At 45.6% G+C, this 24,396-nt stretch overlaps 1 protein-coding gene across 3 annotated transcripts in view; it reads left to right on the top strand.

Annotated features, from left to right (window-relative positions):
- The first annotated feature begins 1,779 nt into the window (after positions 1 to 1,779).
- CD82 (CD82 molecule) overlaps positions 1,780 to 24,396 on the top strand; it is a 35,926-nt gene continuing 13,309 nt past the window's right edge. Inside the window, exons 1-2 of one of the 3 annotated variants that reach the window (XM_075281208.1) lie at positions 1,780 to 1,869; positions 23,977 to 24,064. In XM_075281208.1, coding sequence (XP_075137309.1) covers positions 23,999 to 24,064 — 66 coding nt within the window. In that variant the 5' untranslated portion in view covers positions 1,780 to 1,869; positions 23,977 to 23,998. Of the gene's footprint in view, positions 1,870 to 4,606; positions 4,626 to 23,976; positions 24,065 to 24,396 lie in introns of those variants that run through there. The other 2 variants (XM_075281209.1, XM_075281210.1) reach the window with 2 other exon arrangements.

Raw genomic sequence — 24,396 nt, 5'->3', positions numbered from 1 at the left:
ATAGATATGATATAGATGGCTCATAGTTGGATATGATTTTTAGGGAGGGGGTGCATGTAGTGCACTGACATTTCTTGCAGCCACGCCCCCTATTTACAGGCCACGCCCAAAGCGTTCTGTGGTATTTTGTCTGGTAACAGGCCAGGCTCCCTATGCTGCGCCCCTCCATATCTTACACAGGACGGCTCCATTTATTTCTCATTTTTTTATTCAAGGGCATATTTATTCATGGCTCCAAGACCCTTCCCTTTGGCTCCGGGAAATCCTTTTGTACCCAAATACATAAATATTGGAGACCCAGACACAGCCCAATCTTGTGGACCCCTGATGCAGCTTAACGTTTCCCAATAACGCCATATCACTTGCAAAGTTATGTTGTCCTACAAAAAATAAGCCCTCATATGACACTGTCGCAGCCAGTGTGCCAGTGCAGGGAAGCCCGCCAATCTCGAGAACCGCGCCAAAACTGAGCGGGACACTTCTGTGTTATGATATTTGGAAGTTCAGTCTTCTCTGTGTAAACATATCCTAAGGGTCTGTTCCTATCTTCAGGCGGATTCTGCCTGGAAAAACCCATTGAAGTGAATGGGAGGTGGAAAAACCGTGACGCGTTTTTCAAAAAGAAATTTCCAGGTCCATACACTGTGCTGGCGCAAAAAAAAAAAAAACAAATCTAAAAATGCTCAAAAAAACACCTCATGTAAAAAAAATACGACAAAAAAAGTTTCCTAATTCCTGAAGATTTTTTCCGCTGCCAAAAAACTCTGTGTGAACATACTCTAAGGCCAGGTTCACATGGGAGTTTTTTGGACTGGATTTTGACGCGGAGGCTACCTCAAAATCCAAAGAAACTGCTAGTTGCGACTGGATGCCGCTGCAATGTATACAGTGCACCGGAATTACGCTCCGGATTAGGCCCTAGTCGGGAGGGAGGGGCCGCGCCGTGGACCATGCGGCGGATTGCGCCGCAGAATACACCTCAAGAAAGGGCATGTCGTGTATTTTTGAATTCAATGTGAGGCAGTTTTTTGAGCTGGATTTTGACGCGAGGTTCACACGGGTTTTTTGGTTCGGATTTTGACGCAGGAATCCGCCTCAGAATCCGGTCTGAAAACGCCTCCCTCAGCCACCGTAACTGATGCAGCATTCTGCTCTGTATTAGGCCCAAATGAATGGGCTTAGTCGGGAGGGCAGTGTCGGACTCTGTGGCAGATTCCACTGCGGAATCCGTGGCAAGAAAGGACATCTTGCTTCTTTTTTCTTGTTTCTTCCCGCTTGCGAAAAATGGAAGTGAACGGCTCCCATTGAAGTCAATGGGAAGCAGTTTTTAAGGCGGATTCTGTGTGAACCCAGCCTTAGTGTACTCACATACCGCATGAATAAATTGCAATACTTCAGATTTTATTATTTGCCCCGTAATGTACAAATTGTAGGTGTAAAATTTCCAAAAAGGAGGTTTCTTATAATCCAGGTTTACTTTCCTGACTGTATTATTAGCTGCAATAGATCCCGACAACACCACTATGTAGTCGGGACGGGAGGGGCAAGTACTAGGAGCAGTCAAGCTCTAGATAGCACTTAGTCCACAAGTCCTTGGACAGTCAGCAATATGACTCCTTCCTAAAACATGCTACCCCTTCTTTAGGGATCCCTTCCCTCTGGTCTATTCTTCTGCAGCAGGCGTTGTGTATTGTTGTCAGTCCCAGTTCGGCCGCCAGGTGGCAGTAGAGCGCCCTCCCCTATAGTCCTTGCTCTATGCACACTGAATCACTCAGAAAAGTTTGCTCAGAGCAGCTGCTGGCAGCTTACAAGGAGGATCTCAGACGGCAGGAGGGTCAGAGAAGGCTGAAAACTTACTGAGACACTCAGGTAACCAGGGGATAGATCCGCAGCAGCCGTAGATCCTTACAAGAACCGAGCAACTACTATAATAGCAGAATGGGAGAGGGGGATTTAAAGGGACACTACATGTTCCAGCTGTCTTTGTGTCTACAGGCTTATCTTTGTTCCCTACACTCATTCCTCATGTGTTAATTCTCATATGCACCTGATCCAACAAGTAACCGGGCACAGATCCTCAGTTTCCCAGCACTGGTAGTGTATGGAGCCCTGCAGGCAGGGTTGTGTGTGCTGCCAGGACACGTCTGCAATCCTTGCTGGAGCTGAATCAGATCCCTGCACTGTGATGTCTCTATTGTGCTCCACTCTGTGGGCACTGGGACTGTGTGGGGTGCTCAGGGATCTTCATACACTCTGCCTGGTGCGGACAGATTAGAGCTGAATACTGTGTGACCCTTTTTTTTGCTGGGACGGGGTTAATTTATCTGTGATTAATTAAAAAAATATGCTGAGTCTGTTATCTGGTGTAAGATATTAATCTGCTCTTGTGTCAGACTGCTGTGATATGGGCAGATTGTAGTGTCCGTATTATTGCAATAGGACAAGGCGCTCCTCTAATCGAGTAACTTTTTGCATTGGATTAAAGGGAACTCTACCAACTCTGCTACATTGTATTTCTGTGTATAGATATGTATCTGACCATTTAGGCTAGGACTACTCTAGTCACCCAAAGTGGCCATGACCCTTCTCTAATGTAAGTGAATGCATTTGTTGCGACCCCGGGATTGCAGTTGCAGAACCCTTGTCCAGAGCAATCTTTGGTCACATGACAGGTTGCCATGTAGCCCGAGCCTAAGCAATAGGCGCCCTGAATCATTCTCATGGTGACATACACCCTGTCTCTAATTTTTGTGTGTTATGACATGTTAGGCTGTATTCACACCTTCATCCTACATTCGCAACTTGCAGAAATCTGTATCGGATGATTGGAACTAATTTTAGTTGTGGGAAATTCTGTAAGTTTTGTTATGTGTGAATTAAACCTTAAGGGGGTTTCCACCTCCACATGAGTGACACCCCCCCCTTCCCTGGATAATGTGACTCCTGGGACTGAGATATTTAACCTATGTCATGGGGAAAGTTTTATCTGTACCGGGGAACTCCCCATGTATCTGACACCCACTCAGCGTCTTATAACAGGTCTGATGGAAAAACCCTGTAAATAACGAAGAAGTTGTCATTAAACAATAGATATAGTCTGGAAGTTCCGGATTATCGGAATTTCTGGATTATCGAAATATGCCACTTCTTTTTCTGGGAAGCCAGATATTATGGAAGGTCGTACACTTCCCCATAGCCGTCAGCTGAATGCCATCCCTTCTGACACCTGTCCCACCCCCATACATATACACACTCGGTCAGGCTGAGTGTGCATGTGCTCTCGAAAGGTGTAAGATCTTACCAGCAGCTTGTCTCCCCTGAGAACAAAAGGATTGGGCATGTTGAAATCCAACTTGCCCCACTTGCTGCCTTCGGCGGGTAGTCCGAACTCCTCCCCCTTAAACCAGGGGTCAGCGATTTTGCTACTTTGGCAGTGAAACTACAACTCCCAGCATGCCCCATTCACTTGGAGTTTGGCTGGGTTTACTGGGCTTTTGCCCTGGTTTCCAGGAGTGGAACTGAGTGTTTGCCCCGGTAAAGGAAGGCCATAAAAAGTTTCCAATCTCACCATTCTTGGATGGATCCCTGGCCGATGCTCCACTCTTCTATGATCGTCTAATAATCTAGAACATTTGATAATTCGGCACTTGATCTGTATAGATAATTGCGTTGGCAAATCTCCCTCCTTATCGTGTAAGAGCAGGAGGAGGCCACGTTTGGACGCCATGCGGTATGAGGCGCGATCGGTTTAGTAAATAGCTCCTGGCCGTAGCTTGTGATGCTCCTGGGGGAGTGATTCACGGAATCGCAGCAAATTCCTGGCCGCTCCCAGCTATGTCCTCAGGAATCATCCCACAGGTTGTGGAAACAGTCAGAGAGCAGAAAAAGTCAGTATACTAAAAATATCCAGAAATTGATATCAATATGGGTGCATTATCGGATGGTCATGGGAAGGAACAGAACACTTATCCCTATCTGTCTTCTGATAATCCAGAAAGCCAAATAATCCGGCATTTGAACAATTTTGTCTTCCCTCTTTATTTCGGACTACCTGCCTAAAGGTTCCATACTAGGGTTGAGCGATTGGGAAAGATCCCGATCGGCGATCGAGCAAATTTCACGATCGGGATCGGCTGGAAAATGATCAGAAATCGGATTTTGAAATCTCAAGATCGGCTCAAGCCTACTGTGTATATAATATACAATTAGGGTTGAGTGATCGGGATTGGGAAAGATCGGATCCCGATCGGCGATCGAGTAAATTTCACAGCTCTAGTAGAGAGGAATTCATGTATTGGATTGTGAGCTCCTGAGGACAAGGCCTGATGTGACCACAATCCTTGTACATCACCCTGAAATAGGTTATAGATATATATACTATAGAGCCCCACTTTCTAAAAACCGCTGCTATAGACAAAGTTTGTCCGTGTGACCTTGGGCTATGGGTTAGTTGCCCCCCCTTACTGTTTACCTGCGCTGGGGAAGCCCTGCCCTTTACCTGGGCTCTGAGACCAGGTGTCCGGTTACACCCCAGGCAGCCACGGCTCGCTGCTGCGAGGACGGACTTGTTTCTCTTTCATTTCCTGGAGGAGGATTCGCAATCACAGCTTTCCACTTACGTACAGGTAGGCCGAGGCCTTCGTTATAGTCCTCTTGCTAACAATCTAGTTCCAGCACTTGTTATTAGTATCTGTTTGCAGGGCAGCTGGGTGAAAACCCCAAGCGGTATTAGCACCCAGCTTTCTAAATATCCCCAACAGCAAATCGATGAGTATTCTCCTTGAATTTTTAAGACTCAATGGTGTCCACATTCAATGGCGCCCACATTCAATGGCGCGTTAGCTTCTCTTATACCAAGCAATTCATCTGTCATTCAGGACTCTAGAAAGCTGAATGTCAGTTGTACCTGTATCTGTATTGGTGGCTACGTTGGCTTTGCTCAGCTTTTTTAGAAACCGTTTCAAGCGGTTGATGTAGCCAACAACCGCGCCAACATGTAATACATGTATAACATGGCAGCGATTCAGATGAATAGTCGCCCACGTATGGACCGCTTATACAGGGGGTTCCTGACCATTACCTATTGATGGGGAGGGGGTCTGACTTTTAGGACCTCCGCCATCTCTTTGACTTATTCCTTACTCAGATGCAAAGCAATTTTTTGGGCTAAACATAGCTCAAGGGGCAAAATCTGCCATTTAGCACCAGAATAACACACAACTTTGCCACATAAAAGGCATACGGGGATAATAATAATCACATGGGGGCACCCAAAGCAATTTTATTGGCTCATGGGGCTAAATCTACCCCTCATCACCAGGATAATCCTCAAATTTTCCACCAGGTTTCAATAGACAAAGCTAGAAGTTAATAAATAACTTGTATTAAAATATCTTTGTCAACAAAGCAGCCGCCGCCGCCACGTGCACGGCATAGACTTTAGACCTAATGGATTTTGTTATTGTAGATAGCCTATCAGATTGTTAAAGGAGCGTTGTATCAATAAAGTTTATTGCCGCAGGCCTGCATGTATAGAAATTGTCTTTGTTCCTCATGGCAACCAATCAGCATTTAGCTTTTGCTTTCCAATTCTGGTTGGTTGTTATGGGTAACAAGATCATATGGTTGAGGCCTAATTCTATATTCGCTTTTCAATAAACTTTATTAAGAACCTGACAGTGAACACTGAACAGAGCTGATTTCGTGTTTTTTGAGAGTCTGACCTCCACCTATAGGTACATAGGACGGGCCATATTGGTCATGTCACCATTGCGTCCTCATCTTTGTATACATAGACACATTAGCGCGTATATACAAGTGAGCAATGGACGTGCGGTCACGTCATGAGAAGCAGCCATGTTTTTTCATGTCCTACACAACCCCTTTAATCACTTGTCCTTAAATTTTGGTCTGTCATCCAGGACCGCCAACACTCGGTTGGTACTGAGTATCAAATATAGCGCTGTACGTTGTATAGTGTCTGTGCTTGGTATTGCAGCTCAGTCCCATTCACTTGTACGGGACTGACAACAATGAACACTATGCTAGTCTGGACCAACTTTGTCACAGCATTATCGGCAGGGCATATACACCTTTAGCTGTGACATTCAGGAGTCTGGGAAAGCTGGTTGACAACCCCTTTGGGACCCTGCTGCAAATCTGACTAATGGTTAGCTGTTGCCACAACAGATCCTCCCGATAAGCTGGAATGTGACGCAATATTTCATAGTTTCCTATGAAAGTTCTTCTGGGAAATAAAAGCACGTGAGGTTTTTTTTTTGCAACAATTCTTATCCGCCTGCTTGTAACTAAATACAACATGGTCACCGGCTGCTGAGTCACACCTTGTCACTAGTGAGTGATATTTTCCATCTTTACAGTAAAGGCCGTGTAGGTGATGTCGGTATCTTTAAGAGGAAATGGTTAAAAGTTGTAATGCAGGTTGTGACACTTTCTCATCGTTATGTCACAATTTCATTAAAAAGCAGTAGTGTTGGGTTTTTTTCCATTGAAATAAAGTAGCGTGTTCATTAAATAGAGTACACAGTGACTGCACCAGCAGAATAGTGAGTGCAGCTCTGGAGTATAATACAGGATAAGTAATGTAATGTATGTACACAGTGACTGCACCAGCAGAATAGTGAGCACAGCTCTGGAGTATAATACAGGATAAGTAATGTAATGTATGTACACAGTGACTGCACCAGCAGAATAGTGAGTGCAGCTCTGGAGTATAATACAGGATAAGTAATGTAATGTATGTACACAGTGACTGCACCAGCAGAATAGTGAGCGCAGCTCTGGAGTATAATACAGAATAAGTAATGTAATGTATGTACACAGTGACTGCACCAACCAGCAGAATAGTGAGCGCAGCTCTGGAGTATAATACAGGATAAGTAATGTAATGTATGTACACAGTGACTGTACCAGCAGAATAGTGAGTGGAGCTCTGGAGTATAATACAGGATGTAACTCAAGATCAGTACAGGATAAGTAATGTAATGTATGTACACAGTGACTGCACCAGCAGAATAGTGAGCGCAGCTCTGGAGAATTATACAGGATGTAACTCAGGATCAGTACAGGATAAGTAATGTAATGTATGTACACAGTGACTGCACCAGCAGAATAGTGAGCGCAGCTCTGGAGTATAATGCAGGATAAGTAATGTAATGTATGTACACAGTGACTGTACCAGCAGAATAGTGAGTGGAGCTCTGGAGTATAATACAGAATAAGTAATGTAATGTATGTACACAGTGACTGTACCAACCAGCAGAATAGTGAGCGCAGCTCTGGAGTATAATACAGGATAAGTAATGTAATGTATATACACAGTGACTTCACCAACCAGCAGAATAGTGAGCGCAGCTCTGGAGTATAATACAGGATGTAACTCAAGATCAGTACAGGATAAGTAATGTAATGTATGTACACAGTGACTGTACCAGCAGAATAGTGAGCGTAGCTCTGGAGTATAATACAGAATAAGTAATGTAATGTATATACACAGTGACTGCACCAACCAGCAGAATAGTGAGCGCAGCTCTGGAGTATAATACAGGATGTAACTCAGGATCAGTACAGGATAAGTAATGTATGTACACAGTGACTGCACCAGCAGAATAGTGAGCACAGCTCTGGAGTATAATACAGGATAAGTAATGTAATGTATGTATACAGTGACTGCACAAGCAGAATAGTGAGCGCAGCTCTGGAGTATAATACAGGATGTGACTCCAGATTAGTACACAAATATTTCTGTTTGGTTACTAGGTGATATAATGTTTCTCATTGTTGTTTCTTATGTTATAGTAATAACTTGTGTTACTTGTCTTGAACTTGATAAGCTTGTTTGACAGACCAGATAAAATATAAGAAATCTCTTTACCTAGAATTCACAGATTCCATTCACATTCCATAACTGACTACAGATACTTCATCATTATGACAATGACGGAGAAGTTCTCAGCTGGGGAAACCTGACCGCGTGTGTTCATTTTCCCTACAGCGCCCCCACAGGTGAAATAAAGCAGACAAGGTTATTATAATGCATAGACATGTTCGGTTGTTGTCTTAGGGCTTATTTGGATACCCATAATATGTAAATGGATATCTCTTCCCAGCCTTTGGTTTAGTGATTGATTTTGCTTCTTGGCTGTCTGAATATGGCCAGGGCCCCTTCACACGGCGTAAGTGTGCCGCTCATTTAGACACGTATACACGTGTCAGATCGTGGCGCTTCAAAACAGAGCCCATTGATTTCAATGGGAAGCGCGCGTATATTGGCATATACACGCGCTTCCCATTGAAATCAATGGGCTCTGTTTTGAAGCGCCGCACTTGGATACGTGTCTAAATGAGCGGCGTGCTTACACCGTCTGAAGGGGCCCTATAGTTTCTGTCTGCTCCAGTTTATATATGGGGGTCTGTGAACTAATAGATACAGGACATGATAAAATAGCAAGTGTCAGCCATTGTGCCTCAGTGAATTAGACTTATCTGCCCCATTCCACTCAGATTTTGATCATGGGTGCATAATAGGGAATTGCTTCATGTGCAGAGTTCTGACATACAAGCATAGATCCTTCCTTTGTACACCGTGTTTTTAACTACATCGCGTCCTCTTGTCAGCTTTGGACCTTTTACCCTCTGCCTAAATGGGAATGAGCGATAAACCCCACGGGTGGCGGGCTAGGCCGAGCTAGAAGCCATTGACAACAGATGTGGATCTGACAACATACACTGGAGTTGCTTTTTAAGCAGGAACATGTTTTTTATTGCATTTTTCCTGGATAGATACAATGTTACATCTGGCACATTGAAAGGGAAAGTGAGAGATAGCGCTGATGTGTCGGAATGTGGTTACTTTCACCCCTGACGGACCCTGCGATGGCTTTGGCTGACCCTCTGATCCTGTTTTCCATCCTGTAGCTGGGGTGGGAATCCAGATTTATTCCATTAGAAACTGAGGCCGGGAACTGAACTGGAAGAGGCAAAGGTGCGGAAAACAACTTTTACATCAGGTGACTTCTTTAGAAACTTCTCGAGTTCTGGTTTGGAACTTCAACCTGTCTCTACTATACAAAGCTCCTGTCCCAATTTGGTCACAATGGGTTTGGACATGTGCACTGTGTGCCTGGAAGGTGCAAACATGGCCATGGCTGTATCCTTTAGATCAGGGATAAGGAACCTTTTGTGTCGCACTATGAAGGCCAAAGCCAGACTATTGGCAAGTATGATCTAAAGCAAGGGTAGGGAACGTCCGGCTCTCCAGCTGCTGTGAAACTACAACTCCCAACATGCTCCATTCACTTCCATGGGAGTTCCAAGAGCAGCAGAGCAAGTATGCATGCTGGGAGTTGTAGTTTTGCAACAGCTGGAGAGCCGGACGTTCCCTACCCTTGCTTTAGATCATACTTGCCAATAGTCTGGCTTTGGCCTTCATAGTGCGACACAAAATTTTTATGGACAAGACCACACCCCATTTGGAGTGACAACCATTTTTGCATGTGACATGGGCAAGTGTATTGGCTGCACTTTTTTTGGGGGGGGGATGTGGCCAACACATGAATTGACCACGTCGTCTGTAAAATGGCGGATTCAGGGGCTCAGGATATTTACCCACTCTTCCATGACTTCAGGGGGTCACCCCTCTTATTGGGGCCCACCTGGAGACTTTGGATAACCTGGAAAGTTTGGTTTAGAGACAGAAGTGAGGCAGCAAACTGAATCTTTACCCCAGGTGTAAAAATTTTTTAGCAATGACCCTGACCATTGTCCTTAGTCCTGGGTCTCATAAACTGAAGAGGACCTTGATTTTCTCCTTCATTGGCAGCAAGTAGAGATCCTACGGCCCGGTTCCTCCCGGGTGATGTGTAAACTGCTATGGAATATGTTGGCGACATATAAATAAATATCTATTATCCTTCTTATTAGATAAGACTTGTAATTCGCTCAGCATTTTAATTGCGCCTTTGTTGTGATCCGACTCCTGTTGATGGACGCCGCCTTTTATCGCTCATGGCGTATCCTACGACATGGTTACTGCAGCGAAGATGGCACGGTGCCAGCCCCGAATACCTCCGTGAAGGGTGTGTTACTGCACATCTAAATTTATCATTAGGATGATAATTATATGTAAACGCTTCCTGCCACAGACTGGCATTGTGCTTATTTCTTAGCCTGGCATGAGGGGAGCGAGGGAGAGGTGATGTGTTAATTCTAAGAAGTTTTATTCTCTGCAAAACCAAAAAGTTCCCACACTTGGGCTTCGGTATAGCAGAGCAGATGGTTTGTGTATGGTGAAATAGCAATACACCCGCAACTCATGATGTCACCTCCGTATTATCATGTGGGTCCCAGTTCTAAATCTGTACCAAGGCCTCTACCATGTGCTGTCTATGATACGGGTGTCGCCTTATGTTATGCCCCAGGGCTCAGTATCGCTTGTTACCTCTGTATCCCCCACTGTAATATCACTTGACATCATCTGTGGGTCAATAGGAAGTCGTTATATGGTTTTCAGGGTCCCTTAAAGGGGCTTTCCACTTTAAAGAGGTTATCCAGTCATTGGATAAATAATAGAGGAATGTGTGCCATCTTTTTAGAGATCTTGTCAGTCACTGTCCCATATAGGGCTCACAATATGAGTTCACGATCTGTAAGTCTTTGGAGTGTGGGAGGAAACCTACAAATCTGGCTTCGAACCCGGGACTCCAGCGCTAACCACTTAGCCGCCATGTTGCCCACTACAGTTCTCTGTTCGGGTGCACGTGGTCACTTCACAGCTGGATATTTGGTGCCACTCTTGACCGCTGAGGCCACTGATTGGCTGTAAAGGACCCGGTGACGTCACTCATATGTCACCATATCATTCTTTGTGGTCGATGAGGACTCTGGCTTCAGCGTGTGGCGCTGACACCTTCCCCGCCCTCCTCTGAGATGTGTTCAATTCCTGGACAACCCCTTTAAGCTGTGTTCACCGCTGCGTTATACCTTCTACTTGGCACAGAAGCCATGATGCTTTGCCAAATTCGGCACCTGACGGATCCTATTGCCTAATAATAGGGCTGGCCAATTTCACCAAGGTTCCCATCTCCATGCTATTGTTCTTGGCAAATCTGATGAAACTTAAAACGAAACCTACAGTGCGATGGTGAACGTCGCCTTCGCTGTACGGGTGTCTGGCCTCTTGGTGTAAACAAGATGGTTCTCATTCACTGACAACAAGCAGAGGCCAAGAATCTAGTAAAAACTTGACTCAAAGTCTATTGACTAGTTATATAGCGATATATCCTTCACGTACCATTTATTATACTGTTCAGGACTCTAGGAAAGCTGGATGACCCTCCTTTTATAAGCTGCAGCGGTGACCATGTCGGATTTTATCAAGTTTTACCAGACCCTGAGAAAAATGTGAATTTGGAAGAGTTTTTCTTAAGTCTCTCTCGGCTCCACTTCCCGACGCTGCCCTGCCGCCCCTCCCCCGCATCTTACATAAAATGCATAATTTATTTGGATATTAAGGTCTCACTTTAAGAGAGATTTTTCCATTTCTAAGTTGGTAAGTTCAATATTTCTGCAACTTTAATTGTCGACATTACAGCTGGAGTGGACGGCGCGGCCTCTGGACCTCGGTGTGGCGGCGTCTTCTGATGGCTTCTATAACAAGTCTGAACGTTTCTTTCCATTATTCCACTAGGAAGACGTGAGCGCTCCTGTCCAAATGGCCTGGGGTCAGCTGTACCCTCTAAGACTTTACAGTAAACGTCCATTAATCCAGTATTGATGGTCCGGAAATCCTATATGGGGGCCCCATTCCTACTTTGTGACCTCTAGAATGGCAAGGCGACCTTTGGGGTCCAGGGACAGTAGTCTGTCTGTATAGGGCACCTGCCGCCCAAGGCAAAGGTCGATGACGGGGGTCCTTGTGCATGGCGGACATTGCTCTATTCACTTCTAGACTTCTGCACTGATTCTTATACATATGGGGATGGAACTTTAAGGAAATTTCTCCGACTTTATAACATACTTTGTATTCCACTTTCTCACCGTGTTTAGGAACTCTGCTTGCGCTTAGTGAATGGGAATATTCTTCACCGCTGAGGGTTTGCTACAATTGTCTAGGCGATGAAGTAATGACGGACCGTCACTGTTGTAGGCATTGAATTTGCAGTGTGGGAATCGCTTTCCTTTGCTTGCCTCCCTGCCCCCACTTTAGGAAATTCATGGGAACCAGAGCTCTTGAATGGGGGAGGAGCAGAGAGGGTGAAGATAAAAAAAAAAAAAAAAAAGGGGCTTAGGGGAGACAATGGCTGTCAGAGGATACAAGTGCAGAGGACTCCGCGGGTGATGTGCAGTATCTGGTGCAGCGCCGCCATAGGGCCGGTGCGGACTGGATCTAACAAGGACTAGTCACTGACTACTGCCCTGGTAGTGTGCGAGTATCAGGTCTGGTCTGGATTATCAGAATTTTTTAATGTATACAAAGCAAACATTTGCATGACCGCTGCTCGATTCATTCGTCGGACCCCCAGGGGGGCAGACACTTGTCACCTATCCAGTGAGACCACCCCTTAAATTACGGCATGGCAGATTAAAGGAAATACAAAACATCCAGTTTAACTGGAAATCTGCTGAGTTGCGCTCTATTCTCCATCTTTTTAGTTCAGTTTTGTCGCCGTGTGTGAATATGTCCCTGTTTTTCTGTATACAATGTAATAGTTTCAAACGTTCTCGGAATAGCCAGGTGTGTGTGACAGCGGCTGCGCTCTGATGCCGCCAAGTCATGTGACCAGGTGTTTACCTGCTGGCATGAAATTCTACCTGGATTAGAAGTAAACTCGGGCTGACCTCTACGGTGACAGGGGGTTGGCACGTCACGGGGAAGGCGGCGACAGATGCGTATCGCCAGAGAAAACCTTGTCTTCTGGGACTGGATTCCTATCGAATTTATTCAATTTTAATAATAATAATAATAATAATAATAATAATATATTACTAAAATGCCCTGTAAGGTCTACAAGTGGTGCAAAAGTAACATTTGCCCCTGTACCCTGATGTCCTGGAAGGTCCAAAAGACTCTGGTTATAACCGTATGACTGTGATTTTCCATTAGGGTAATTATAGGGGTCACGAGTTTGGCCTACAGGTCACCCGGCCTCACCACACTAGGGCTGGATAAATGCCTTTGATCTCCATTCTGATTTCCTTTCTTGGAAGTCTGAGCATTGTAAATGTATTTCCCCTGCCCTCTGGTGCACTGGATAGAGACTATGTATGATACACAGCCTGCCACTGTCAGAAAGGAGACCGTTAACCATTTCATGGTAAAATAGCAGTTGGTCAGCAACTGGAGGGATCCCGTGGGTGGAGTCTGTGGCATAAAAGGGGGCACTATTTCTATGTGCGGGGGTAGTTTTCCTTTCACTGACTTCCTGCGAAATATTTATTTATGTCCCCTATGTGCCCCTGTTCTGTAGGCGGTAATTATAAGCTCTGTTATGTCAGTGCAAAGTCACGATAATTGCAGGTCCTAGGACGAGGTCAAATATTTGGGGCAATTAATGAAGACAATGAAGCTTCCGATTGACCCAGATGAGTCACTTGTTATATTGTCTCATGACTGAGCTGCTCTTTAAATAGGGACATGATGACCCTGAAAGGGTTAAAGTGATTTATGTAAGATTAGAAAAACATGGCTGCCTCCTTCAAGAAATGGCACCACAGGTCTCATCTGGTATTGCTGAACTGCTGCATTGAAGTAGTACCGCTCACAACCTGTGGACAAATGTGGCGCTGTTTAAAAAGAAAATCCATATTTTTCTAATCTGAGGCATCCCCTTTAAGCTTGCCCCCCCCCCCCCCCCCCCCCGATTATTACTGTAGCTCATGAATTAGAGTTTGGGGATGTGTATGGTGGTTGGGTACCAAGAGAGGGCACAGAGCCCTTGGAAGTGTGGACTGGATGAAGGGGAACCCTGTCTAAGCTAAAAAATGCTAAAGATAGGACATCAATATCAGATTGGTGGAGCCGACACCCAGCACCTCTATAGATCAGCAGATACACAGAGAATGGAGCAGGAAGCAGACAGCGCTGTTCTCTGTGTAGTGGTGGAACTGGATCACTGCAGCTCCTGTCCCATTCAAGAGAATGAGAGCTGATCTGTAGTACTTGGTCTGGCCACTACTGTGAGAACGGCACTGTCTGCTTCCTGCTCCACTGAAATATACTTTGTGTTTCGGTTCCTCGCCGCGTTCAAGTCCTCTATTTGCTTGTCTATATCTAAAGCGACAAACCTTTCCTGACCAGATGCAAATTGTAAGGTTTGTAGACCTTGTCAGACAGCGGAGATCCTGAAATAGCAGAGTATTATATAGTAAGAAGCTGTACGCACATAAACCTGGGCCGCGCCGTGTTATTACATGAGTGGCGTGCCAAGTCTTCATTAACGGACATGGGTACGGTTATGTAATTTACACTTTACGGGCATCAGAATTGAGTTAGATGTTATGAAACGTGGCGCTTAATCCCGCCTGACACATGCCGTAGTAATGCCCCGCTGCAAAACCTGCCAAGACCTGGAGACATCTCTGTACCAGGTAAATTTCCACGTGCAGTGATGGTTATCTGGCGATTATATAACCGAGTTGTTATTGTTCGACACAGTACACCATAGTGCGACAGTACACCTCTGTATGTATAGATATTATGGGGCAGACTTATGACATTTATTTTAAAGGGGCTGTCCAGGAATTGGAACAACTCATGCGGAGGCGGAAAATAAAAAAAACACAAAAAAACAATGTATGCTCTGCTGTCTTTGGCGCTCCGTTGCCCGGCGGGAGTGTCCGTTTTTGGTCTCGTACTGATGCATCAATGCCAGAAGTCTTTAGCCTCACGTGACCACTGAGACTAGTCACTGGCCTCTGTGTTCAATGGCAAGGAACTGATGATGTCACTGGTCTCAGCAGTCACATGAGACTAAGAACTTCCAACATCGATGGGTCAGCAGCAGTATATCACCCCAGCCCTGCAGATACATAGGTTAGTGTCACTAGAACCAGCATATCACCCCAGCCCTGCAGATACATAGGTTAGTGTCACTAGAACCAGCATATCACCCCAGCCCTGCAGATAGATAGGTTACTGTCACTAGAACCAGCATATCACCCCAGCCCTGCAGATAGATAGGTTACTGTCACCAGACCCAGCATATCACCCCAGCCCTGCAGATAGATAGGTTACTGTCACTAGAACCAGCATATCACCCCAGTCCTGCAGATAGATAGGTTAGTGTCACCAGAACCAGCATATCACCCCAGCCCTGCAGATAGATAGGTTAGTGTCACCAGAACCAGCATATCACCCCAGCCCTGCAGATAGATAGGTTACTGTCACCAGACCCAGCATATCACCCCAGCCCTGCAGATAGATAGGTTACTGTCACTAGAACCAGCATATCACCCCAGCCCTGCAGATAGATAGGTTAGTGTCACCAGAACCAGCATATCACCCCAGCCCTGCAGATAGATAGGTTAGTGTCACCAGAACCAGCATATCACCCCAGCCCTGCAGATAGATAGGTTACTGTCACTAGAACCAGCATATCACCCCAGCCCTGCAGATAGATAGGTTAGTGTCACCAGAACCAGCATATCACCCCAGCCCTGCAGATAGATAGGTTACTGTCACCAGAATCAGCATATCACCCGAGCCCTGTAGATAGATAGGTTAGTGTCACCAGAACCAGCATATCACCCCAGCCCTGCAGATAGATAGGTTACTGTCACCAGAATCAGCATATCACCCGAGCCCTGTAGATAGATAGGTTAGTGTCACCAGAACCAGCATATCACCCCAGCCCTGCAGATAGATAGGTTAGTGTCACCAGAACCAGCATATCACCCCAGCCTGCAGATAGGTTAGGGTCATCTGATATCGCTGTTATTATCCATATGCAAATAAGCTCTTTGGAGCAACAAGGGCAGCACCATTTTTTCAAAGCAGTAGTTAGGGAAAAGAGAACCCTCTTAGCCATTTTTGATTCTAGCCAGGAGGCAGGTTGCTGCAGCAGAAAGCATCCTCTTCCTAAGTCACCAATGGCAAACAAGCAGCCTAAGTTTCATCCCTTTAAGGGATTGGTAAAGGAATATTGAATTATTAAAGGAAGGTGGTCCTGCATTCTGGATCCTAATCTATAAACTGATACAATAGATACTGTGTAATACTCCTTTTCTCCTGTGGGGGAGCTGCAGGGAAATAGAACACTTGTCGCTGCCTTTCCCCATATGTTATAATTGATTGTGAGTGGCCCAAATAGTGATCAACTTCTTGTCGGAGGACCCTTCTAATACATTGCCTAGTAGAGGACTGCTCCTTTAAATTAGTCTGCATGGGGGAAACCAGTCCAGGAAGTGACTGGTAATTGGGGGCTGTTTTTTATTTTTTTATTTTATTTTTTTTCTAGGAATCTTCTGAATGACGCACATTGTGTGTAGATCTACCATTATACATCCCCTTGAAATCACAGCAGACCCTCACAATAGGAAGACCCCTGCAGGGTCGGTATTATTGTAGCAGGTTCCATCCTTCCCTTCTCTGAGAACAAGGAGGAAGAATTGTTGATGTAACTTGTAGAATTACGTAATAAAATCTCTCTCTAAAAAAATAAATCTAAATGTCTGCTTTTTAGCAAACAGCGCCACCCCTGTTCAAAGGCTGTTTAGGGTACTGCAGCCTAACCTTAAATGATTTGAATGGGGCAGAGATATAGTATCAGACACAATGGTGCTATTTACAGGGGGGGGGATATATTTCTCATCTAGGATGACCCCTTTAGGTGAGGAGGAGGGCTAGCAAGCACCCCTTATAGGGTGTCTTATGTATCAGTACTATAGAGCCATATCTCCGTCCTAGATTTCCTTCTACACATGACACACACATTCCCCGCACACAGATTCCTGAACTACATGTCATGCAGGGCACAGCGCCGGGCAGAGGGCTGCACTTTTCCCCACTGTCACACGGAGCAGAACTCGGCACTTTTTCCACTGACTCAAAGTGAAAAAATCTTTGACATATATTTTATGGTATTTCCCAAGGATTTGTCCAACGGGTCACTTATGAAAATTTATTGTGAAATTTCCGAATTAAACCATTTCATAACCCGAGTAAGGGTACATGCACATGACCAAGTGTTGCAGGTCAAGGGTGATTTTGTGGTAGATGACATCAGAGCGGCTTCTGACACCCATTGACTTCATTTGGGGGGGGTTACGTTCCATTCCGTTGTCACAGATCATCGAAACGGAGCATCAGAAGAGCCTTGGCCTGGAGTACACGAGGCCTAATGGTTATAGAACAGCCGAAGGGTGCTTCAATGTCTCCCCATGTAGCCCAGATTACCCCCAGACCCTATAGACATCTATAGTCACTCCATTAGAGAACACGGCTGATAACAGAGAACAATAGATTGTATTCATCTGCTCAGTCAGATGGGGTTCAGAATACGCCCCATTGTATGGACATCGGGAGTAGCTCCCGTCATACAGGCGTGGTTGTGAATGGTAGATCCTCGTGTTCCTCGTGCATCGCTCGCACTGACCATGGTGAAGCCCTGGGTGTGTCCGCTCATGATACTTTAGATGAAGAAGAGATAAGTACGGAATAGTCACAGAGATAATGAGGGAAAATTACAGGATCCATTTGGTGTCCTCCTGCTATAATCTGTCGTCTTAATTCGGCGGCAGGGTCACATGGTCCAGCCGTATGAGAAATTAAAGTAACGCTCCTCCCGACCATTAACGTTGCCCTTCTAGTTTTTTTTTTCTTCTTGCCTGTAGACATTTTACAATCTGGAAACCATCAACAAGCAGGCCGTTAGATCTTTCATTGTGATTATGTGTCAGGGTTGGCTTTTATCTTTTCTTCATAGTTGGCGCAGACTATGTGGCCCTCCAAAAATAAAAAGAAGCAGAACCGAGGGGCGCTGTGTTCTCCATTTTGTGAGGTTATTGCGTAATTGGGGAATATTTAAAGGGGTTGTCCCGTTATGGACACATCCACAGGACAGGGGATATGACCAATTTCTTGGGATCAGTGATCAGGAGGACAGGGTCCAAAAGTCCCCCTAAGACGGTTTCATAAATTTTCCCTAAGGTCTACTGAGATCCCTTTAACTCTTTAAAGGGGTTGTACAGGATTATTTAAAAAAAAAACCAAAAAACTCTATCACGAATCATCTTAACGGGAGAGATTAATCACATGACCTTACTTTGCGTTTTTGATTGGCCAAAAGGGTCCAAGCTCGCCCCTTGTATAGGCGGAGTAAAAAAACCAAACACTTAAAGGGATATTCCACAGTTGTATGTAATATTGCAGCTCAGCTCTGCTCATGGCATACACAATCCGTGCACAGGTTTGGCACCTGGAATACCCCTTTAAGTCCTTATTCACACCGCCTATACAAGTAACGGAGCGTGAACCCCCCCCTCCCCCCCTTTGGCCAATCAGAGACACAGAGAAGGGTCATGTGATGGGACTATTACAACTAAAACTGTAGATTTTATCATTCAGTGGTCTTGGAAAGCTGGGTGACGCTCCCTGTGGAAGCTGCAAGGAGATGGTTCCCCAGCTTTCCTAGATTCCTGACCGATAAAATAAATCTCTTGGGCCGGTTTTATATTCAGGAGTCTGGAAAAGATGGGTGAATTTCATGGTGGAAGTTGCAATGGTGACCCCCTATAAATCTATATGGGTTTATCATTGCAAGCTAAACAGATTATCCATTCAGGGGTCTAGGAAAGCTGGGTGACGCTCTCTGTGTGAGCTTTGTGTTACGGTTCTGTTGCCTGTATGGGCTTGAAGCTGTCGTGGAGCTCTCCCCCGCTGTGCACTGGAGTATGAGGGGCCATGAAACGCGCCGTGTTCTGGGTCTCTCGCCACAATGCGCCGTCTGTTTCCAGGCTGGCCTGCTTTCCCCAGTCTCTGCTCAGGATCCCCAGTCTTGCAGTCTTTCCCGCAGCGCTCTTCGCACACAGACGCGGCAGTCACATTGGCACTCGCTGTCTGACCATGTGTTTTCTATGGAGGATGGTAAATATTTATCTGCATGCTAATAACCATCCGCCGCCATCTAGAACTGACAGCCCGCTGGCAGCAAAGTCATTTAAAGTAACAGTCGCCCCTAAAATTATGGAAATCTCGGTAGAACGGCAGCAAGGGTTAATGCCATTCTTTGATATAGGCCTCGTGTTGTAATATTGGGTTTGCTTACGCCCCCTATTGGGTAACTTGGGTGGTATAATTGTGGGACTACGTCCCCCAGCATTGAGTGAATGGGCGGATTGGATCAGGGGTCTTATGAGTGGCCAGTATGGCGGGTTTACTTCACCGTTGGGTGGCAGTATCATGGGCCCACCATATAAAATTATTCTGGGTTACTATAAGGCTATGGTACCCTTCAAATTTGGCAGTCTTCTGCTGGACCATTCTTGTGTCAGAGCAGGGGTAGGGAACGTACGGCTCTCTAGCTGTTGCAAAACTACAACTCCCAGCATGCATACTGGCTCTGCTGTTCTTGGAACTCCCATGGAAGTGAATGGAGCATGATGGGAGTTGTAGTTTCACAGCAGCTGCCGATCCCTGTGTTAGAGCATGGGCCCACCTGGTTTCCTGGGCCACCCCGACATTGGTTAGACAGCCGTAGACATCCGATCGGGTAATTCTGCTGGTTGTTACTGGAAACTGTCAGCAAGCCTGTCGTCATACACTCCCCTGACAACTTAGCTGAGCTCGTATCCTGGAATGGGACAGGTTTTTCATTATGTAATGTCACTATGGCCCATCCCGTCAGACAGCGGAAGCCTTGTGCGGCCCTTTAACCAGTTACCTCCTGGATTTTCCAGGAAACAATTGATCTATGGAGTTTGGACCAGAAACTTTTTATCTACATGGGGTGCAATTACTTTTATAACTAACCCCCCTCCCCCCCAAACACCCGCTCTGCCAATTTTCAACCACCTTTTTATTTTCAGATACCGTGTCTGTAGTATGATTGGGGGGGTCTTCTTCCTTGACTTTCTATTTAGGAGGACCCCCAGTCACATCTGCCATAAAACCATAGACGGTGCCAGTTATAAACATGGTGGAAAATTTTGGGGAGTGTTGGGTGCTGCCATCTTTCTGGCTCTGGTGGCATGGAGGATTGTAGTGGTCACCCACTGACTGTGTTGCCCATTGCTAGGCAACCTAGATGTTGAGGCCTAGCTGGAAGTAATCCATGGGCTATAGTTTAGTCCTCAGGGGCCAGTTTGACCCAGATCCTACCAATATACACATAACTCCAACTTCATGGGCCTACCAAGCTGCTTTATCACCATTGTGAATGATTCGTGATGTCTGACGTAGTCTCTTTTTATTGTCCAAACTGTCTGTTTCAGCTCATAGAAAATTGGCATTGAACTGGGGGGCACAAAATTGGGGGACTGGTTAGAATAACCCTTTAAGGATCACTTCCTTGGGACCATAGCAGACCTCACGGCGCAAAGACGTCTTTTGACAGCGTCCATTACATCTGAGCATTTGCCAACCCCTTTCTCTAACCAAATCACCCAGCTTTCCATGACCCCAGAATGACCGTACACCCATTGCAGTGACACAGAGAACAGAATGATTGACAGTTTGGTGGATTTACCCTTCAGGAGTCTGGAAAAGCTGGGTGACCACTCTCATCACAACCCTTCAGATGACAATTGCGAACTTTGCTTTTTGCTGAAAATCGGAAAAATTCCTTCTGTGTGGAATTGGCCGTCCACGGCCGCGAGGTTTTTTTTTTTTTGCTAGAATTTGTAAATATGTCCAAGAAAAATTCTGTTTTATGGTTTTATTATTAGATGTTTAGTGCTAGAAGGAATGAGCTGGAAGACGGCGCTAGGTCCCGAGGAATGTTCTGAGAAGTCTTCGTTTATGAGGTGCGGTGTTATTAGTCTTAAAGGGATACACACCCAAAACCTTATCGGGAAGGCACAGCTGACCTCACGTTACTTCGGCTGCTGGGTAATCTAGTACTAGGAGTCGGCTATAGGTGACCGTGTGATATGTGGCCGGGCCGCGTCCAAGAGCTGCGTTTTCTCAGGCAGTGTTCGCACAAGCAGAATACACGGACAAGTGAATGCTTTACTATTTCACGGATTGGAAACTGCCAAGTCAATGGGTCCGTAAATACTGGTGCTGACTTGGCGAAGGATCGGCGCAGTCATGTGACTATAGCCTTTACACTGGCCATACACTTTAGGTGACTGTAGCCAAACACAACAATTTTGGTGGACTGTCTAATATTTTGGGTATTTCCTACGCCAGTCTGAATACAGTCCTCCTTCTTTCCGCAGTATGGTGGAGTAAAGGATTTTGACTTTGTGCGATCTATCTAATATTACAAAATCATTGCTGCCCAAACAGCGCCACACCTGTCCTTTGGTTGTGTCTGGTATTGCAAACCTGTTTCATTGTTGTGAATGGAAATGAGCTGCAATACCTTACGCAACCTTTGAACAGGTGTGGCGCTGTTTTGGGAGAAAAGCGGACATGTTTCTCAAATCCGGTACAACCCCCTGTAAGAACTAGGGCCCCATAATTTAGGGTTTAGGTTGTATGTTTCACTGACTAAAATGGACCATCGGTCCCCAAACTGAATTTTCATTGGTCGGGACCAAACGGTTTGGTCTTGATGGTCATTGAATCAATAGCTCTGGCCATATTGTGCCTTATTATTGTGACAGTGTAGTAGTTTATAAGTGGGTGCCGCCATATTGATCGCTGCTACGGAATGAGATTTCGTCCCCCGGCCTGCGTTACAATAGTACGGAAATTACCATGACATTGGGTGTAGTGTTTGGTCTAACCAAGCCGTGACCTTTAACCCTAAAGTCCCAGTCCAGGGGTAAAACCGTCCGCGCTTCCCTCCGGCCATATGCTCTTATCTCCTCCTGGTGACAATCAGATTATTTGCCTCCACTAGATTCGCGGCTTTGTGTCCGTCCATGTGTTCTGCACTCGTCATCTGCACCGCCTGGGAACGAGAACTCGGTGAAGTTCATTTCCATAGACATAAAAGGAGCAGAGACATAAAGGAGGGCGCGGACCTGCAGCTGCCAGACTGGGCTCTTGTGCGGCTTTTGTTGCTAGCCCCCGTGGCTCGTTCATTAATGCCAGTGCATGGGACAGAAGGAGCGCTCCTCAAATTTAGGGAAAACACAGGCCTCATTGTTCTCTCCGTCTCCCGGCCCTCTTGTGACACAATACTTATAATGACTCGCTACAGTGTGACACTGGGGACAATGGGCAGGTCCCTATACAAAGACGCCGCCTGCAACCACTCCAGTCGCAGCATTGATGTCCCTGGCAGGGGATTCTGGGTTGTGCGGTGATGACGGTGACATATGTGGGGTCACGAGAAGCCACTGGGATGGGATTCACATACAGAGCGATGGGTTCAAGCTGGGTAACAAAGGGTTGTAAAAGTGTCACATTGCAGATTGTCCCTATTTTCAAGCTGCAGACTTGGAATATGTCATATAGTAATGGGGACCTCAAAAAATATAGAAGGTCAATATCATCTATCTATCTATCTATCTATCTATCTATCTATCTATCTATCTATCTATCTATCTAACTATCGTCTCAACTCTGACAGCCACCAACATGACATGTGGAGTTCCCCTTTAAGAACACTCAATGTCTAGACCAGACAGTGTCTATTATGGAGCATTATGTTAGCACCTCCGTATAGGATTCTTGTTATGGTCGCCTTAGCCGAGAACTGGGTGTTAATACGGCAAAATAGGGCGTTAGGAAAAACAAGGTGAGTGACACCCACTCCCCGGGCTGTGAGGTGTCCGGGCAAGTTCTGCAGGTGACACTGCACGAGCTGTATAATAATCCCATTATAGGACTGCTAAGGGCCTGTGATTATTGGGATGGAATTAACCCCTTCCTAGGATATGCTTCGCCTTCTTGGGTCATTTGTGTCCGATCTACCATCAGGAAAGAGCAATAAGCTGAAATGCAAGCAAAGTCAATTAACAGGCATATATAATAAACGCAGGGGGATTAGTGATAAAAACCTAATGGACATCATTAATTATGTACTGTCACTTTAAATACATTAACAGCCCAAATCTCTTATTTTTTTATTTATTTTTTTTAAATGTAGATTGTGAGCCGCACATAGAGCTCACAATGTACATTTTTTTCCCTATCAGTATGTCTTTTTGGAATATGGGATGGAAATCCATGCAAACACGGGGAGAACATACAAACTCCTTGCAGATGGTTTTTTGCCCTTGGTGGGAATTGAACACCAGGTCCCAGCGCTGCAAGGCAGCAGTGCTAACCACTGAGCCACCGTGTGGCCCCGTTCCAAATCTCTTATCTTTATCTGCACTGAGACATTGACACACAAAGAACTGTTTAGACCAGGTTTGAGTGTAACGTACCCTCAGCTGTGTGATGGTACATAGTGGATAGGAATAGGTGTTTTAAAAGAGAACCTTTCACCACCTCCAGTTCTTTGCATCCTTTAATAGGCCTTATGCCACTGATTCCTCTACAGTTGGAATTTTTTCTCTATCCCCCACCATTCCTGAGGAATCAGTGCAGTTGGTTTTGGTGCCTCAAATACCAACTAGACTCCCTAACGTCAAGCGAGTGGTGGCAGGCAAAGTGGGCGTGACTCAGAGCTCCAATCAGAGGCAGACCGTGTAAGAGCTCTGAGTCACGCCCCCATCTCTGCTCTTGCCTGACACCACCCACTTGATATTAGGGAGTCTAGTTAGTATATCAAGCACCAAAACTACCGGCACTGATTGCTCCAAAAGTCCGACTGAATCGGAATCAGAGCTGTCTAGAAAATGACCTCAGTTGTATAAGATAAGATCAGATAAGATTACTCACTTTTTTTTTTTTTTCAGCAGGTTCTGAAATTTGGAAAAAATGGCGAGCGGAGGCTGCATGAAAGTCATCAAATACTTCCTGTTCTTATTCAACCTCCTGTTTTTCGTAAGTACCTGTGGGGTGACTAATCCTAATACTATCACCTGTCAATGTCAGGTACACCTATAGATGCCTCACCTGAGCTGACTGATAACAAAGGACAACAACATACCTGCACCATCACTGCCCACTTTGGGTTGAGTGTCCCTTTAAAGTGGATGGTAATAGTGTTTTCATGTACAGCATGGGGGGGTTCTGCCCCCTGGTGTTATGGGTGACCTGGTGTGAGGTCAGAGTATTGCTCACACAGCGGCTTGTGTTTTTCGCTCTCCCACCCTTTTCCTCGTGGCCGTTTATCTGGGCACACTGGATCTTATCTCATTGTTTTCTTAATTTCA

The sequence above is a fragment of the Leptodactylus fuscus genome, chromosome 7 (assembly GCF_031893055.1).
Source record: "Leptodactylus fuscus isolate aLepFus1 chromosome 7, aLepFus1.hap2, whole genome shotgun sequence".
Classification (NCBI taxonomy): Eukaryota; Metazoa; Chordata; class Amphibia; order Anura; family Leptodactylidae; genus Leptodactylus; species Leptodactylus fuscus.
Note: the sequence above shows the minus strand (reverse complement) of the source record. Positions and strands in the feature narration are given on the sequence as shown.